General features: G+C 39.2%; 1 protein-coding gene across 5 annotated transcripts in view; it reads right to left on the reverse strand.

Moving 5' to 3' along the window:
• Window positions 1-6730: 6730 nt before the first annotated feature.
• The window catches only part of Igsf11 (immunoglobulin superfamily member 11), a 190912-nt gene continuing 177284 nt past the window's right edge, over window positions 6731-20358 (reverse strand). For 4 of the 5 annotated variants that reach the window (XM_059277751.1, XM_059277750.1, XM_059277753.1 and 1 more), the window contains 3 exons: window positions 11310-11432; window positions 10436-10586; window positions 8540-9116 (listed from right to left, as the gene is read on the reverse strand). In XM_059277751.1, the coding sequence (XP_059133734.1) occupies window positions 8684-9116; window positions 10436-10586; window positions 11310-11432 (707 nt within the window). In that variant the 3' untranslated portion in view covers window positions 8540-8683. Of the gene's footprint in view, window positions 7110-8358; window positions 9117-10435; window positions 10587-11309; window positions 11433-20358 lie in introns of those variants that run through there. The other variant, XM_059277749.1, reaches the window with a different exon arrangement.

Below are 20358 nucleotides of genomic sequence, written 5' to 3' on the forward strand. Positions count from 1 at the left end.
CTCATTGTCAACTGCTATCTTTAACACAGGTTAAGACATTTATGATATATTTTCATTTTCGCAAATTTAGCACATCCTTCAACTACTTTCTCTGAATTAAGCAATATGCTAAGTGTCGTGGCCATAACTAAGATCTGGAGCCTGCCTCATCTCCTCCAACATCTGCCTGTATACTGTCTTACTGTAACTGTTTGCTGGCAGGTCTGTCACCCCCCTGGTAATATGAACTCCTTGGGGACAAAGATTACAGATAATTCTCCAGTTTTGTCTCCTAGCATGGTGTTTCTTTCAGAAGAGTTAAGAGACAAAAAAATCTTTGCAGAATAACTCAACCTACAGTTCAATAGGCAATCCATCATGTACCCAAAAGACAGGGATGTAATAGAAACTGTGGCAATTCCCTCAGAGGTGTCACGTGCTAGAGACCATGAGTGGCAGCAGTCACTTCTCCATTGCTGGAAAAGCCAGGACTCACAGAGGACACATTATGTGGATTTGACTTGTAGCACGGGAACATTGAGGTGGTGATGACGACTGGGAGGTACAGGAAAAGGGGAAGGCAAGCAGGGCAAGGAAAAAGGGGGAGGGAAACAACTATGGGAGAAGTCAGTTCCAAGGAGGTGAAGATGTTTTCATTGAGAGAATTGGAAGCTCAAAGTGGAAAGCCACCATTTATGGAGGGAACTGAGTGAGTCCAGCCAGGAGTAAGATGTTTACTTAATGTACATATCTTAAAACTTCCAGATAAAATCCTATCAGACCTGTGCAACTGATGCTTACTTTGTAGCAATGATCTCGAAGTTTTGGCTCCAGCAAAGATGGAGTAGCTCCATGGTGGACTCCATTGTAAGATAGTCTTCTCACAATTAAGGAGAAAAAAAAAATCAACAAACAACAACAAAAATTCTGGACACCACACAACAAGCAATCACAGAAAGGCCCTAACAATGAAAGCAAGTGGGTTTACTGGGACCCTGGGATTCTCCCACTGGGAAGCTGAGCTCTCACTCAGGATCAACGTAGCAGGAAAAGGTAGTACCATGCAGGATTGCTGATATACCACTTCTCTCTTCCCCTTATTTCAGCCTACAATAAGCATCCATTCCCACCTAATGTCAACAAGCCTAAATGGGGTGAGACTCCACCTCTTCCCCTTCTCTCTGTCTCTCTGATGTCAGCAGAGAAGCTTGGAACTGAGTTTACAGACCAACCCTTTAGCAACAAGTGGTATTCTGGGTGTCACCACAGCACAGCTGATTTCACACTAGGAGGCAACATGGTGTAACCTGGTACTGCACTTCTACCAAAACGGTGCATGCAGGAGCTAAGGTGAGGAGCTCTCCTTCACTCTACTCCTTCACAGAAGGCAGTGTAAAGATGACTTTTGACAGGGAACTACCAGTGAGGCCCAGAGCAAAACTAAATATATACCCACCTGACTCTAATGTCATACCTTATGAAGGGGTAATTGTGTGTCATAAAAATAATAATTTGAGCAACTGGTAGATGGCTCAGTAGTCAAGAGGACATATTAGTCTTTCAGAGGACCTGAGTTTGGCTCTCAGTATTCACTTTGGGTAGCTCACAACTGCCTGTGACTCTAACTCCAGGGGAACTGGTGCCCTCTTCTGGACTCCATGGGTACTTTAACTCACTTGCACATATTCCCACACACATACATATTTTTTAAAATAAAAGTAAATTTGAAAAATAATTTGAGAGAATACAGAGTTTCATAATACTCAAAATGTCTAAGTGAAAATAGTGACTTACTCATTACACAACATCCTAAGAACCAGGAAAATTATAGCTCAAATGTGAAAAGACAGTACATGTCAACACTAAGATAAATTCAATGCTAGAAATATCTGAAAAAAAAAAACCTTTAAAAACAGTTTTTTAAAAAAAGGCTTCAAGAGGCAATTATCAATTTTCTTAAAAACAATTTAAAAATTAAAAAATCTTAGGAAAGAAATAGGAATGAAGGAATGATGCATGTCATGCCATGGATGAACCTAAAAATCACTGCAAGTAAAATAAGCTATCTACACACAAAACCCACAAATTATGTGCAATATACCACTTATAGGAAATTCCAGAAGAAAAATGTCTATAAAAATAGACTATATTTACTGATTGTCTGGGGCCAAAGATGAAGTAAAATAAGGGTGACTATCAGTGTATGCTTCTCTTCAGAATAATAAAAATCTAAAATTACACAATGTGGTGTTTATTCAATTTCAAAAGCATACCAAAACTCATGTGCAGTTAAGATGAGTGTACTTCGAGCCTGTAAACTGTATCTCAGGACACTTGAATCTGTATTACCAGAAATTTGTTTTAAAAAAGAAATTAAACTAAAAAAAATATACAGTAGCTGAAAGAAAAGTTTGCTGGAGAATCTCAATACTGGAGAAGTGGCAGGACAGCAAATAGAAATAAACTAGAAGACAGAGCAATAAAGCTTACACAGACAGGAAGACCCAACAGGGATGACCACAGTGCTCTTCCATCAGAGTTCCAGGAAGATACATATGAGTCGAGAATGATCCTGAGAGTCAAGGGCTGAATACTTCCTACACTTTTTCAGGTGTCAGTTGTCAATACAACATCCAATGGGGATTGAACAGGAGACAAAGACATTTTAGACAAATAAAAACTAATAAGAATTTGCTGATACTTTAAGATCTACCCTGAAGACTAGCTAAGGGAGTTTTTCCAAGAAATGAAATTATTTTTAAAAGTGTCTCGGACCATGAAAGGAAGGAATTAAAAAAAAAAAAGCAAAAGCATGAGTATGTACAATGACTTTTCTCTTTTCCTGAGTTTTATAAATCTTTAAAAATATTTTCATTACTGAAAACAGAAGTATACAACAACTTATACCCAAAAGGAGATAACTAGATATAAATAGAATAGTTTCTATAATCAAATTGCCAAAATGTTGGTATAGACTGTGGTATGTTTTACATGTAACATTTAACATCTAAAGCAAGAAAATTATACAAAGCATTATACAGGAAGCACTATAAATAAGTCAAGACAAAATACTTTTTAAAAAGTGTAAGGAAAAAATAAGGAGGGGAAAACAATTATGAGAAACTGGGGATCTGGGTGATACTTAAAATAAAACTAGCAATTCTGAGTCCAAATGTCAATAATTACCTTAAATGTCAGTGTTCAAAGTGCAGCAATTAGTAGATACTAACAGGGTAGACATGAAATGTTGTCACACAGTATGCTGCCTACAAGAAACTCATTTAAAATATGGTAGTGTGGAAATGCTGAGAATGAGAAGGTGAAGAATACATTATCACCCAACTTCAGTAATGTCAAAGTTGGTAAATTAGCATCAGATAAAATAGACTTCAGTGCACTTATTAATAGAAATGGCAACATTATATGATAATGAAAGAGTCAATCTGCCAGAAAGACACACACACACACACACACACACACACACACCATTCTCAAGGTACACAAATCAAAAACTGAAAACATAAAGAACAAATCTAAAATTATGAATTGGGGTTCAGCTCCCCAGTTCCAGCAGTTGAATTACTAGATAGAAAAGTGTTAAAGACATGACATCATCTAACACAGCTCTCTAAGATGATGTATTTAGCACCCAAGGAAAAGTCAGCCTGATAGCAACAGAATAAATACTTTAAGAGCTCACAAAACACGGACTAACACAGACCTACTCTCAGAACAGCCATGAAACACACTTCAACAAATTTAAAAGAATAAAAGTACAGTGTGCTTTCTTATTACAGTTACATCAACCTAAACAGGTAGGGAACCAAACTAAGCACCAATCTGGCCCAAGAGGAAGCTTCATACAAAAAATTTTTAAACACCTACAACTGGATGGAAACTAAATACAACATGTCAAAATATGTGGAGTGCAGTGAAAACAGTTCTGAGGGGGAATTATAGCTGTAGATATATACATTAGACGACAACAAAAGTTTCACATCAATAAAGTATTTCCTCACTCCCAAAACAATAATGAAAATGAGATCAACATAAATTTGATATAATCTGAAGGGAATAAATAACAAAGACAGGCCAATTAATTAAAACACCATTCCTTTGGAAAAAAAAATGTCAGAAAACCCAACAAATTCCTAGTAAGACAAACAAAAAGTGAAATGTAGAAGATTCGGTAACCAAAGTCAGGAATGGAACAGGGACATCACTTCAGATCCTGCTCTAATCAGAGACAATAAAAAAATGAGGAAAACAACATTTTTATTTTACTGAAAATAGATTTTTATACAATATATTCTGATTAAGATTTCCCCTCCCTCTACTCCTCCCAGTCCCTTCCCACCTCTCCTCCCATCTGAATCCACCCCTTTTCTGTCTTTCATTAGAAAACAAACAGGCTTCTAAAGGACAATAATAAGGTAAAATAAAATAAAAGATTTAAAAAAAAACAAATTGGAATATGACAAAACCAAGCAAGTAAAAAAATGCATATAGATTCAGACACACACGAGTTTACATACAGAGGAATCTCATAAAAACCCAAAACTGGAAGCCATAATATAAAGGACTTATAAGGTAGAAAACAAATGCCCTGATTTAACATATGGCAAAAAAAAAAAAAAATCCTCCAAAGCTGCTGTTGAGTTTGTTTTGTGTTGACTGTCTACTACTGGGCATGGGCTCTGCCCTTAAGAATAAGTACTGCACCCGGTAGAACCCTATTATAGTTGAAATTTGTTCTGTGCCAGATTCCGTGAAGGAAATTAAAAAGCAACCTACGGATCAGAGAAACTCTGCAAATATCAACAAAAACCTTTCCTAAACAATACACAGAGAACTCCCCAGAGCCAATAGTAAAGACAACAAAAAGCACCCCCAAAACAGGCAGAATACAGGAACAGACATTTCTCTGGAGATGATATAGGGATGACAAGCACATGGAAATATATTCACCTTCAGGATCATTAACCACTGAAGCTTGCAAAATAAAATCACGGAACCACTGTGAGATATCACTAAATACCTACCAACATGGCTAACATTAAAAGTGTCCATAATGCCCAGACGTGTAGTAGATACAGAGAAACTGGATTACCCATTTTGCTAGAAGAAACGTGTAACTGTTTAGTTACTCTGGAAGAATATGTATGCATTCTTTTTTCAAAACCAAGCATTTGCTTACCACACGCAAGCCAGAAATTGCACTCGCCATTTTCTAAAACATAGGTTCACATGAAAACCTGTACATAAATATTTGCAGATTTATTCATGATAGACAAAAGTGGAAACCACCAAAATTTCTTCCCCATCTTTCAGTGGATAAGTGGTTAAATGAGCTGGGGTATATTCATATCATAGAATGCTACTCAGTAAAAAAATGAAACAATTTTCTCATATATGCAACAACCAACAACATGGATGGTTCTCAAGTTAATGATCTTGAGAAAAAGCTAATTCTTAAAAGTTGCATACTTTATTCCACTTATACACCATTCTCAAAATGACAAAATGGCAGATATGGGGCGCAGGGCAGTAGTTTTCCAAGTACCAGGGGCCTGCAAAAAGGGAGATGATTATGACTATGAAAGAGTAGCACACGAAATATGATATCTCAGCTGTTGTGATGGTCAAATGAATCTACAGTACACAGACAAAGTTGTATATAACTAAAGCCAGGTATGATGGGGCATGCCTGTAATCCCAACACTTGACACTCAGATACAGAAAGTCTACAACTTCAAGACCAGCCTGGACTATACAGTGAGACCCTGCCTCACAAATTAAAAGTACATTAATATATAACCACAACTGAATGAAAATGCAGGATCTGAATTCTGAATAAAATTAATGAGTTTATTAATATTCATTTGTGATATATCATAGCTATTCAAAATGTCTCTGGGCAGAGAAATTAAGTTAAAGGGATTGGTGGTTTTTATGTTTCTTACATCTGCCTATAAATACACTATTGTTATCTTAATAGAAAAATTGGAAAACAAAGTCTCATATTTTAGAAAAATGTGTTCTAACATATATCAGAAATTACATTCAATCATGCCCCTAATTTGATTTAGCTCAGAAATCCTCAGTCATTTATGTATGCAGTGCTCACAGATCTCACTGTGGTAGCTGATGATGGATTCAGTAGTGAAAACAGCCTAGGTCCTGTGTTAATCCTGAAATTTAGCAGAAAAAAACAGGCCCACCATTTTGGCCCAATTTATGCAAGCTTTTAGTAAAAACATTAAATACTGACCAAGATAGAATTTTGGTCAGGACCATCACCTGGAAATTTTCTAGGTAAGTGGCCTTGAGACACGGTTTGATGGAGTTATTATGGGCAAAAGTCACAGGCCACTACACTTTCCCACAAGGCTTTGTTGCTATTTTCCAAGCTCTCCAACCCCCAGAATCCCAGGAAGCTACCTGGTCCTTGGGCAGGTGGGAACTAGAGGTTAACTTCTTCTAACACCTGTTTTCAGGAACTTTCAGATGAATAATGTGGAAAAAGCTAGATGTTCAAAAATGGTCATTGCATGCCCAGTCCTTGGAGTGACAACTAGAATTCACTTAGAAGTCTAATACAAGAAAAGTTAAGTCACTTTAGAAATGCCACATGTCCATGAAAACAATTACGGATATTATTTTACAGAGTAGAGGAATGCTTATTACACCAAGGGAGCATTAAATTAAAGGTCATGGATCCATTACTACTATGACAATTAATGACAACGCATTTTATATGAATAAACTTTTATTGAATTTTAGGCAATTAGAAAGAATAAAGAAATGCAAGATAAATGCTTTCTAAACAGCATCTGATAGTATTATCTCTTCTGTGGCATGGTATTTTCACTTTTCTTTAAAAAGTATAGACATTCATTTATTTAAATTTTTACAAAGTCAATAACCATCAAATGAAAAAAAAGTAACACTATGGTAAATTCATCTTCTTATCAACATTGAAATGGTCACAGTAGTGGAGTTCTGAGTGTGGCCCTCTTGGAAAAACAGTATAGGCAATCACTGTTGGTTTCCATTCCCTGCAATAACTGAAGCCAGGAGGCCATTCCCTGTGAAGACCATGCCCACAGGCAAGGAAGGCAAGAAGACTGCTGGAAGAGGGACAGAGGGAATGTTAGAAAAAAAAGGTTCTTTGAAAATTGTGGGCTCAGTACAAACAACTTAAAAAACAAATCTTGGAAGAAATCACCATCACGAGTTGCCCTAAAGTATGATTAAGGCAAGATAGTCAACCATACAAGTACAGCCACATACACACAGCACAATCTAGAACAGAAAGTCTGTAAATGAATCTGGTGAACTGCAAGGCTAGCCAAGCCAAGTAATTAGCCAAAAAAAAAAAAAAAAAAAAAAAAAAAAAAAAATGGGGGCAGTGTCTTTTTACACTGGTATGCAATGCATTTCGACAAAATTGCACACCCACATTTTCAGATGCTGAGCAAACCCCCAAGAGCATACTGGAAGATCTGGAAGACCTCCCATTTGTCTAACCCTTATTATTCTTTTGCAAAAAAAGAGTTCTTTTGAAAGAAACAAAATCAAAACAACTCCTGCCCTTTCTGTAACAACCTACTAACCTCTACTTGTCAAACAAGAGGGAATTATCCTCCTCAGTACAAAAGACATCAGGCCCTGCCCTCATTAAAAGTGACCTATGTGACAGTAGGGTTGCCATACACAACAACCTTGCTTCTTTGGGGCCCTGCTTGCAAGGCACAGGCCCCTCCTACCTGCCTCTGATCTGTTTTCTGGACAGCCTACTTAATCCCCTGAACTGTGAAGGCTTTCTGCCCAGTCACTGAGTACAATCACTGGACAAGGTGTTAAGTTCATGCTTTCCTAGTCCACTGTTTCTCAAGTATTTAAAAAAAAAATAGTTTTCTTTTAAAAAAATATTCTTTTCAGGAAATCATGAACAGTAATTGCCATGGACCTGTAAGAGATCCCAGAGTAACACAGACAAGAATCTGTCAATATAGCAAAATCCCAGATACGGAAGTTCATGGTTCAGGAAGAGGTAAATAAATAAGTATGTAGGGTGTTCATAAGACGTTTCCTTATTTTTCCCCATTTCTAGCCAAACTGTGTTCCGTACAAAGTTTTGCCTCTATGATAAAGAGCCAGCCCAGTAGGAATGCATTGCTAGTACCATTAAGCCCTCACTATTAAAGGGAGGTGGGAGAGGCAGAACAGGCCACAAGCTTGCTCTGTTTGTTTGTTTGTTTGTTTGTTTTGTAAAGATACCTATTTTAAAAAGTAATTTCATTATTTAAATTCCACCTGGCACTTAAAGTCTGTTGAAAATTATTAAGTTAGGCAAGAATTAAAGAACAGGCCCACCTGGACCACGGTTTGGGTCGTAAGTGCTATTCTGCTTTTAGAAATCTCCTTGGCTTGGCACATCATTTGAGACACAGCATTTTTTAACTGAATCCCAGGACAACTGTGGTGGGGAAACAATCTTCTTGAGTCTTCATGACGGAATATTCCAGGCCGCGTGCGTCACACATTGCAGTGGCCAGGCAATAGCACCGCCCTCTTGGTGCTTTTTTACTAATGTGATCATAACAAAAGTCTATCTTTCCAGCACTCACCCACTCCTGCTCTCCCCCTTGTCGGGAGGCATTCCATTTATTCTCTTCTGGACAGGGCATCTCCAAACATCCTACACCAGGGATCCTGCCCGACTCTGGGCAGGCACCATGACCGGTACTGCCCCAATGCGCTCCAGGGTCACTTGGCTGACGGTATAGGAGTGTGTGTGCTGAGGCCAAGGTTTCCTGCTTACTGAACCATTGTTCCTGGGCATGACCTGGGGTGATGACCCCCTGTTGGTTGTCACTACCAGAGTCTTATGTGGGCCAGAGACCAGATGGTTCCCATTTGCATAGATGGATGGGATAACGGCATTGCCAGAGAAAGACTGGCGTAAGTCACTGAAGTGGTTGAAGGACTCTGTGTTTCTATGGGTTTTGGGATTGTTGTTCCAGTATCGACTGTTGTAGGTATTGGAAGAGGTCAACGTGTTATTTTCTGAGGAGGATACCTCTGTGTGAAATGCTTTGGCAGAAGAGCATTTAGGTGGAAGATCATCCTCTCTGAAATGAAACAAAGATAAAGTTATAACTGAAATACATGTGATATACAAATATAGACAAACACACACACACACACACACACACACACACACACACACACACACACACACACACCTTTTAGCTATAAAGATAACAACCCACAAAGAAATTGACTGAATTATACCCAGGAAAGCAAGTTAAGCACGTGAAGAAGTTGAAAAAGTCAATCATGGTGTCTGGACTGTATTACTAGTAGAACTTGAAGAACCATGGTGGTGTGTTGGTGATGGGCTAAAGGATGGAACAGGGAGAGCTGGCAGCAGAGAGGAAGGCCAGAGAAGGAAGGGGAACCAAATTCAGAAAGGTTGAGTATGCCGAGAAGTCACAAGTCATTAAAGCATATCAACAAGGATACGATGTAGTCAAGTCTGAGACAGTCTAGACTCTCAAATCCCATGAGCTATTTTTCTTTAAAGATCATCTTGACATTTTTTCCCATAAAACATTTGTATTCTCTTATGAGTTGCCTGTTATATTTTTTATGCCTTGTAATATCCACTAAGGGACTAAGATTAAGGGTTGAAAATTCATCTCCATTGAGGGTTTTGTTTTGGTTTGTTTTGTTTTGTTTTTCGAGGGTGAAATATAATTAACTATGACATTGAGAAGCAGGAGTCCTGGCTGGTGTTTAGGACTAGATAAGGACATCAGGATAGGGCACAATGACTGAATCCCAGCTGCTTTGTGAGAAAAGAAAGATCCAACAGATACATACACACCATCTCTTTGTGTGTGATACTATGCACTGCCTTGTGATTCAGACAGGAAGCCTCCACCAGTCGACAACCCCTAGAGATAGCCCCTCCAGAAGCATCAACCAAAAGTATTTTTACGTAAAGTAGGATGCCTAGTGTATATTATTATATTGTTGAAATATGATTAATGTGCTCCTTCATACCAAGCCACAGTGCAGCGCATAAGTAGGAGGAGAAACTGGTATGTTTGTGAGGTAATCCCCTTTACTTCTGCATGTTCCCATCTATTATAATGGCCGACATAAAACACAGGTTTTATGGGCTAACTCTTCCGGTGTGACAGTCAACTACCTACCCTGCAGATGTGGGGCCCAGGGGAGCTCTTCATCCTACTCAGGTTCATAAAGGATCTTTGTGAATAAAAAATGAGCATGACCATGAGGAAAAGGGATATACGTAACAAGAAAAGGGCATCTGGACATTTCCATGACCTTGATCAAAGGAGTTATAAAACTGGCAAAGAAACCTTGACTCTAAACTAGAAATCCCCATGACTCTGCTAGATGAGGCATCTGATCGACTAACCTGATTTCATTAGGAATCTCTTCCTCCTCCTCCTCTTTATTTTTGCTTCTCCAGTAAAAGAACGCTCCTGAAATCAGTGCAATGCAAATGATGACGAGAACTACACCGGTACCGACTGCTCCAGCTATTACTCCAACGCTTCGGGGCTGGGCTGCAAAAGATATGTAAGGTAGATTCAAGGAAACGAGAAAGAAACAGCACACGCCGTGCAGCAGTAGTCACACAAATAAGTCTATTTAAAATGTACAAAACTATCCCACAGGAAGTCAGATCTTGCCTAACCCTTAACATTCCCAGTAGGCTTCCGGCAATCACTGAATGAGGAAAACACCGAAACCTCCCAAGGCCCCAGAAGAGCAGCAGCTTGGGCAGGGCAGGCCACAGTGCCTACCCAACCAGCCTTAGTGCCCCAAGAGAGCCTTGGATCTCAGATATTTTATGGCCTCACCCCAGTCACATGACTCCCTTCTCCAACCAGAATAAGTATAATCTAGACTTCCCCACCAAAAAGAAGGGTTCTGCACTGCTTGTTTATAACTGAACACCCAGAAGATCTAAGGGATCAGGGGGAGTAGGGGACACAAGAGTATTATGAGAGCTCTACCATGACTGCAGATTTATGTCATGTCCACAGCACCATGACATGAAGATTAGTTTGGCTCTGATGGTCCTGAGAAGACACTTTGTCACTAGGATGAGCATATCAAGGAGCCCTAAGTAGTAACATTTTTATAAAACGTTTTCAACAATGAGTAAAAGAATTTGTTTACTCTTCATACTCTCCAAACCATTATGATGAACCCTGCATTTTATGACTTAACAAAGGCCTTAGACATCTGCACCTTGAGGCGGCCTGCTAATTCTATGTACTTACGTGAGATAACCTGGAGATCCAGGAGACAGGTGCTCGTCCCGATGGCATTAGAAGCCACACACTGGTACAGACCCGAAGACAGGGCACTGATATTCCGGATGGTGACTGTTCCCTGGACCTGGTCTGTCACAAAGACAATAATCAAGTGACAGCTTGATGGAATGAAGAAGGAGAACAAAGAAATCAGCACAAAGATGCCATCGTACACACACTGGAGAGTTGCTAATTTTCTTCCTTTTTTTTTTTTAATGGGAGGAGAAATTGTTGGTTCACAAATGCTAAAGAAAATCATGACAGCATATTAAAGACAGAACTATTAAAGACTGTCCTAAATAAGAACAACCTTGTAACTCGAGCTCCAGACTAGTGAATCACAGCCTATTGTTAGTGGTCTTCCCTGACTAGGGAGGTTATGGCTTATCCTTGACAGTCTGTGATCAGAAGCACCACGTTGTAACCCTAGGGAAATGCAGTGACATGAAGATCAGGTTACAGTGTACACAGTTCATTTTATGCATGACAGAGAAAGAATCAACTCTATGCTCTAATTGTAGGTATCACAAAATGTTGCAAGGGGAGCAGAAGGGAGTCTGGAAAAGGGGAACCTTAGACCACAGCACCATTTCACAGAATTTCCCACCGGGCATACAGAGCATTCTTGAGCCTAAGTCATCTACTGAAGGCACACCATGCCCTTGCAGGAATAGCCTACATTAGCAGCTCCATTGTGCCCCTTAACTCTCTAGGAGTAGCTCAGGGAAGCTTGGTCTTGATGCAGAGCAACAGTGGATCCAGAGTAGAAAACGTCAGAGTAACCAATGAGTGTTGCTCCCCACATAAGGAGATTTTTGTTCTGTGCTTTATTTTCAAAGCCACCACACTGGCATATTGAGAAAGGCTCTAACTGGGCAACTCAACAGTACCAACACAGTTTAGTCATTTATTCCTACAAAATTTAAATGACTCACCACAATAGCAAAAATATGCCAAGCATTGGGTACATTTTTATATGTAGCTATTTTTCCAATGACCCTTTAAGATATTTTTATTATTAGCCTACTGAAGAAATAAAGACACTGAAATTTTAGCTAGCTGGCTAATAAGAGGGCACAGCTGGTTGCTAGGAACTGCAACTGTATGGATGGCCGTCTGTTATCTTTGCTCTGGGCCTTACTGCCTCCCTTTAGCTGGAATCAGAAACATCCAGAAAATTGCAAACTTAATGGCACATGTGAAAAGCACCAGACACAAAGTCCAAGAATTCCTGAGCCTATATTGGGAACTGTCCCCACCCTGGCTTGACTTTTATATGGCACTAAGATTTAGTTATCTGCTAGTGACTTTCACCTTTATCTACATCAAAGCCAGAGGGGCCTGGCTTTATCAGTTCTTCCATTCACTTCATAAATACTTATGGAAACTATCTCTCTGGGCTGGGTAATCCAGAGAAAAGTGCCAGGACTATCAACAGGACAGACCCTAATGAGGTAAGGAGTCTCAGTAAGTGGGTTAAATGCCAGCCAGGGCTACAGACCTCAGGTTGCTAATGGTGCACAAGGGAGGGCCACCTAATGAGCACCTGGAAATTGAATAGAATCCAGGCGAGGAGGAAACCACAGCCACAGATCCTCATATATCAATGCTGTCAGGGTTGTCTAAGCCTTCAAACATAATACAGTGGGATGAGTTCATGAATGATGGACTCATCAAACATACTTGAAGTAAGATCAATATCACAGGCCAGACAAAGGAAAGAGACTTAGTATTTGCCCTTTCTGTGGGAGTGAAAAGTTAAGTCTGTATTACATGGATATCGTATATGGATTGGATTGTACATAGTTAAGTCAATATACTTAATGGTTACTTGTTTTGCACACATTATTCCCTTTTCAAGTGTGTGTGTGAGAGGGAGCTTTAAGTAGGCCTGATTTAATCTTCATAACATGCTTAGTTTCTATGTTCCCTGCTTTCCAAAACCGAGAAATCTCAGAGTAGCCATGACATCACATGTACGCGAGTCACAGATCATAATCTTCATAAATACACCTGCCTTCCAACAAGATACTTAACACTACCTCATTACACGGGTGCATCTCTACACAGCACCTAACGATGCAAAGGGCCAGCACGGTTGGTAAAACCAACCAACCATCTGTAGAACTCCTCCTTCAAACATCCCAAAGTCTCCAGCCAACAAAGGCACCAAATGTAGGGTGAACAGCCCTACAATCCCACACACTGCTACTTGGTTTTCTTCCATTTTTTTCCCTTAAGGCCCAAAACTCTAAAACTTCAATCAGTTCACATCAAGCCACTAATTTTGTTGAGACAACTGGGGGAGTTTTAAACAGCTCCTCTAAGTAGCTCTTGGGCATGTACAAAGCAGCCAGTCAACTCAAAGGGATGCTGCTGTAAAGAGTTACTCTAAAAGGCGAGGCCACCAATCTATTTTTTTTCTTTTTCTTTTTTCTGTTGTCTTCAGATGCAGACACCAAGAGCATTTGCTGTGGCTCAATGAGGCTGTTGTGCCATGGTACAGCTTACTCCGATGTAATCAGATGACAGATGAGACACACACACACTGATAAGGAAGGATTAAGAAGAAACAAATCAGGAAAGCTGAGCTGGGGCAAGCCCTCAGCAAACACCAGACTGCAACAGAAAAGAAACATCCCACCCTGAAACCAGTCAGGCCTGTGTTGGGACAGGAGCATGCTGACATGAAGGATGAGGGGGAGCTAGCTGTCCCTCTGAACTTCCCTCTTCCAAACACGGACATGTGGTCTGGGGCACTATCGTGTGGGAAGGTGAAAAAAAAAAAAAAAAACAGCCAAACCCACTGTGTTGGTGTGCACAAGCAATTACACACAGGCTGCACACATGGCCTAGCAGACCCTTCGGAATCTGAGAAACAAACAGACGTGATTCTTCCCGATTCTATCTGCTGTTCTCAGTTCCAGAGCCCACATCTGGCTGGGTCAACAGTGTGTGAGCTGAAAGCATGTGTTTGGGAGCCAGACTGCTTGTGTTCAAGTCTGCTCTGCCTCCTACCAGTGACGTGGACCTGAGGACACTAGCTGCTTAACGATGTGTGTTTTAGCTTCCTTATCCGTAACTGTGAGCCAGGAACTAGAAAAGCCCCTATACCTGGGAGAACCAAATGAGGCACTGCATGTTAACATGACCAGGATGCTGTCTGGTGCTATATCTACACCGGCATTTCTTGGGATTATATACAATATTTAAAATCCTGAGAAAACTTGGTTAAGAAATGTAGAAAAGCCTCTAGTATCTTAAGTTCTCAATATTTGGGATCTTACAGGAGTAATGTCAAATATCATAATTAGTCTGTATTTTCATGATTTATATATCTTAAAGAATGACCACAGTAATAGTGAATAATTTCTTGTATAAAAGTATCAGAAGTTCTATTTAAAAGATAATGATAAATGGTTTAATGTTATTTTAGCCAACATGGTATAGTAAAATGATATGCAAAGACAATCTCACCTTGAAACAAATTATTGGATGGTAAATATAAAACCAAAGGGAATATTAACACAAAATAAATGCCAAATAAAAATCTATTTAAAAACATGAATATGGGGCTGGAAGTACAGTGCAGCAGTTAAGAATAAAAACTGCTCTTGCAGAGGACCCAAGTTCGGTTCCCACCACCCATGTCAGCAGCTCACAACCGCCTGTAACTCTAGTTCCAGAGGACCCAACTCCAGAGTTAGCTTCAACAGGCACCTGCACCCAAGTGCACCTAACCACACACAGACACATAAAATAAAATCTTAATAAAAATTAAAGATAATGTTACAAATAGTTAATATTGTATCTACCACTCCTAAAGAGAAAATTTAAATGCTATGTGACATTTTGTATACTACTCAGGAGGTTCGGTCTTTGCTCAGTAGACATGTGCATGAATTATCAGTAGACATATGAATGAATTATGTATCACTTTTGTGGTGATGTTGGCTGAGTTAAGATGCTGATGATTTTATCTTCATTCATCTTGAATGCTAACCTTCCCTATTTCTTCTCCACCCCATCAGCTGCTTCAGGCCTTCATCCATCAAAGCCTCCCATTTATGACCTGGCTGCTCACTTTCACTCTGATTTCTAACACTTCTAAAATATACCTTTTGCTATCTTTTTTGGTTACAACATCAGGGGATATTCAGAGTGTCGGAGAGAACATCCAGACTCCTCAAATGTTTCATAAAGCTTTTCATAATCTGTGTGTGGTGCTTCAAATAATAACCTCTAGTGTTTTATATATATATATATTGGGTTTTTCGAGACAGGGTTTCTCTGTGTAGCTTTGTGCCTCTCCTAGAACTCACTTGGTAGCCCAGGCTGGCCTCGAACTCACAGAGATCTGCCTGCCTCTGCCTCCTGAGTGCTGGGATTAAAGGCGTGTGCAAGTTGTAATATTGAACATTACATGGTTCTTGTTTCTCTGTTTCCAGATTGTCTCCAGTAAGAATGGCACGTCACCAAGCAAGAGGGGAAAAGCACCCACTTACTCAATAGTTTAAGTTCATGAACACTTTTCTTCCACCATGAGAGTCACAGAAATACTCAGACTGGGTAAGGAAAAGTTGTGCTTCTTTTATTGAAAATACATTTTTCACCTACTATATTGAATAGGTATGGAGAGAGTAGACAACCTTGTTCCTGATTTTAATGGAATTGCTTTGAGTTTCTTTCCATTAAGTTGATGTTGGCTATGAGCTTTCTGTAAACAGACTTTATTATGTTGAGGTATGCCCCTTGTATCCCTAATGTCGACAGAACTTTTATCATGAAGGAGTGTTGGATTTTCTCAAAGGCCTTTTCTAAATCTAATGAGATGATCGTGAATTTTTTTTGTCTTTCAGCTTATTTATATGGTGGATTACATTTATCAATTTACATATGTTGAACCATTCCTGCATCTCTGGGATAAAATGTACTTGACCATGGTGGGTGATTTTTTTTATGTGTTCTTAGATTCAGTTTCCAAGTATTTTATATGAGAATTTTTAGACCTATGCTAATATGGGAATTTGTCTATGTTGTCTTAACAGTTTCCTCCAAGACTGAACAGATCCTATAGGGAAGCTCTTTAAATGAGAAGGCAAACAACTCAAGACAGCATCAGGAAGTCCCTGAAACTCATCAGCTTCACTAGGCCCCTCCCAGTCAGAGTAAACAATAAGAGTTGAGAGTCCCATTTATAGGGAAGGAAACTGAGCTTCAAAAAAAAAATACTTTCAGAGGAGAAAAGCTACCAAGAAGTCTCTGAGTCCAAATGGCTGCCTAGAAGATGCAGGAACCAGCTGTGATGCCTATAAGGGTTTAGACCACCTAAGGTACCTGGAAAGGACACTCTACCCTGTTGAGCTGCCTGCAGGCTATGCAGCATGCACCAGGTTCCCAGCTTTGTGAGCTGTCACCCACGCTGGGGTAGACCTTGAAGATGCCGCTGCCTTTGAGTCATTTCTGTTCCTGTAAGTAACCCCTGACCCATATACTACCTGTAAGTAACCCTAATCAAACTCATTGGCTCATCAAGTTGGACTTCAGCAGCATTATTTGTTCTGAGTGGGATCACTATCTGGGGTGAGTAGATGTGTATTTTGTCTCCCTAAGAAAAGTTTTTTTTCACGCAAAAGTACATAATTCTCTTTCTTTGTTGGGTCTTTATGTGGTTTGGGTATCAGGGTTAACTGCGGCCTCATAAAACAAATTGGGCAATGATATGTTTCTATTTTATGGAATAATTTGAGGAGCATTGGCATTAACTCTTCTTTGAACACCTGGCAGAATTCCATACCAAAACCATCTGGTCCTATGCCTTTTTGGTTGAGAGACTTTTATAACTGCTTCTATTTCATTAGGGGTTATAGATCCATTTAAATTGCTCGTATGATTATGATTTAACCTCAGTTAGTGGTATATATTGAGAAAATTATCCCCCTCCTTTAGATTCTCCAAATTAGTTCAATTTGGTGGACTACAGGTTATGATTCTCTAGATTTCCTCTGTGTGTATGTTGTGTATTACTGATGACCCCCTTTTCATTTCTGACTTTGTTAATTTGGATTTCTCCCTTGTAAGAAAGCAGCATTAGGCTACAGTGATTTCTAAGATTTCCCCCTGTTATAGCTGTGTGATTTCTAACAAAGCTCTGCATAGAGGTCTCAAGCAAGCTGAAGAGACCATTATATTCTTCCCCTGTGTTCAATTATGAAAAAATGGAACTGATCAAGTTGTTCTCAGAAATATACGAAAATACGTATAATTTAGCTTTGGACTATGATAACTGTAAACTATTGATAAATAAAGTTATAATGTTCCATTTTCCAAAGGAAAAAATATTAGAAATTAATTGTCATTATTTGCCCTAATTTTTTTTTAAAAAGATATTTTTAGGTTCTCCAAATTTTGGATTTGTGAGGGTTTTTTCTTCCTCTGTGAGTCAGAGCAGAGGGATGCAGTTCTAATTATATCCCAGTTATATCCCACAACTTTTCTTGCGGAGTTCAAAGTTTCCCAAGCCACTGAGAGGAGCCACCATGTTTACACAAGCCCTTGACTACCAAGGGGCTGAATACAGAACAGATGTCACTCCTGGAACCAGTCACCCTGTACAGCATGAGCTACATCCTTCTTGGTGTGTTAATGAGCTGTTCAAGTGGTTTTCTGGTTGTGTATTAGACATATTTATTTAAAGCATGGATGCTCGATTTGACTCCAGACCATTTGAATCAGAATATTTGGAGAAGGTCATGGGAATCGACATGCAGTATAGACTTACGGGTGATTTTTATGCACAGTAAGATATACACAGTTGTGTTAGAATATGTACTACAAATTACAGTGTCTGGCAAATTATATTTTTTTTTCAAAATATCTTACATTGGATTAAAAAGTCTGCCTGGAATGTTCACTTTGTGGCACATCATTCGGAATAGCTATCAATGTTGCCCAACACAAAATCATAAAATTACTAAAAAAATTATGAGATTTTTTTTTCCTGTATGAACTTTGGCAACATCATGTCATAGGCAGAACAAATATAAAGATATATTTTTATGAAGACTTCTTATGACTTAGCAGAAATTACAAAACTATCTCCTAAAATATATTAGGCCAAAACTAAAGTCACAATTTCAAAGCAGTTCAAGAATACAGTAATGGGAGATTAAAATCTACAACGTAATCACAATAACAATTGTGTGAAATGAATGTTTATGATATGGAAAATGGCCATCATATATTCTTTCATTAAAAGTACCAGGTTAGAAAACAATATTGACATGAAACCAAAAGAACAAATACATTAACATATGGATACCAGATCGGTGGCAGTTAGCACAATGCAGTGTTAGTGGTAACTACCTTCTTGTCCATATGATTCTGTTCTAAGGCTCCTCGGCTTTCAGCTTCTCATGCCGTGTGCTAGGTGCATCTCTAATAATAGGATGTTTGTCGATTCAGTTTGATTTCTAATCTGTAACCTAAGAGCCTCTATCCTTTGATTATCTGAATTAATTCTATTGGTCATTACTGTGAGCATGTTTAAATCTCCTTGATTTTGTTCTAGTTCCCAGGCCTTCTGGCTACTGACTCCAGCTCCACCCATACCTTCTACAGTGATTTAATGGGGGTATGTCTGGCTGTTATAGATAGGATGTCATGTATTCCAGGCTAGCCTAGAACTTGTTATATAGCCCAAGATGACCTCGACCTTCTGATCCTCTGTCTTTACTTCCTAAGTGCTGGGATTACAGGCCTGTGCCACTATACCTGGTTTTATGTAGTGCTGGGGGATGGAACCCAGAGCTCCACGTATGATATGTAAGCACTCTGAGCTACATGCCAAGCCTCCAAGTGTCCTCCAGCATCTTTCATTTACTCCTCTACCTTATAAGCTCTAGTTTTTTTTCTTAGTGGTTTGTCTTAAAATTCTTAATGATATTCAGGTGAGGTAGTGGCTCAATTCTGTAATAGCATCACTTGGGAGACTAAAATAATGAGTTCAGGACTAGCTTGAGAGACATAGTAACACCCTGTCTCAAACCCTCCCACTTCCTCCCCCCATCCCTGCAAAATAAAAACAAAAATCTTAATCACTGATTTGTGGGGCCCTACTACGGAACTATAAAAGGAGTCTGTTATCAACAACCGTTTGCTTATGACTCAGACATCAGTCAATGTTGCTGTTAGTATTGTATCATTTCTTCAATGTGCATTAGTCAGCATTCTGCTGTAAGACAATGCACCACTGTCTTCATTTACACCTCTCATTCCATTCTGTGGATTATGTATTCATATTAAATCACCCCAGATTTTCCAGGGGGAGCTCCTTCAAGCTCTATGTATAAAAGGCACTACTTATTCCAAAATAGTGTTCTGTGATTAGCCAGACTCATAGGATGCCCTCCCTCCCCTTGTACCAAATATTATTTCCTCAGAAAATGCATTAGGAGTTCAAATTTTAAAATATTGTACATATAAGCAGTAAGGTAAATCTTCTAGTAAAAAAAAGTTATTTAAGTTGTTTTAGGGATATGTCAAGTTCTACTTTGTTAATATAGGTATCAAGAAATGAAACTGAAGAAAAATCATGGCACATTTAATGAGAACAAATACGGTTATCTGAAGTACTTCTGATAATTTATCCAAAGACTGAATTACAAAAGACCACCATTTTCATCGTTGACATTCAAGTTCATTCATCTTTATCCCTGAATTTTCAAGTTGCAAATATAGACTCTTCTAAAACAGGGAGATACAGGAAGCCCTTGCCACATGTATCTCTCAGTCCACGCAGATAGGACTGTCAGATGTTTGCCCCAATTTCACCCTTTATCCAGTGTTCCACAGGGATGACACGGATGGAAAGTACAGAACCACAATGATTTTCAGAGGTTCTAGATGATACTGTCAACAAACCCTTCATCTTACAGAAAGGTAACACAGGTCTGGAGAAGTAAACTATTGTAGACAGAGTTACTGGAAAAGCTGGACTTCAAACAGTTTTCAGCAT

Source organism: Peromyscus eremicus, chromosome 12 (assembly GCF_949786415.1).
Source record: "Peromyscus eremicus chromosome 12, PerEre_H2_v1, whole genome shotgun sequence".
NCBI lineage: Eukaryota > Metazoa > Chordata > Mammalia > Rodentia > Cricetidae > Peromyscus > Peromyscus eremicus.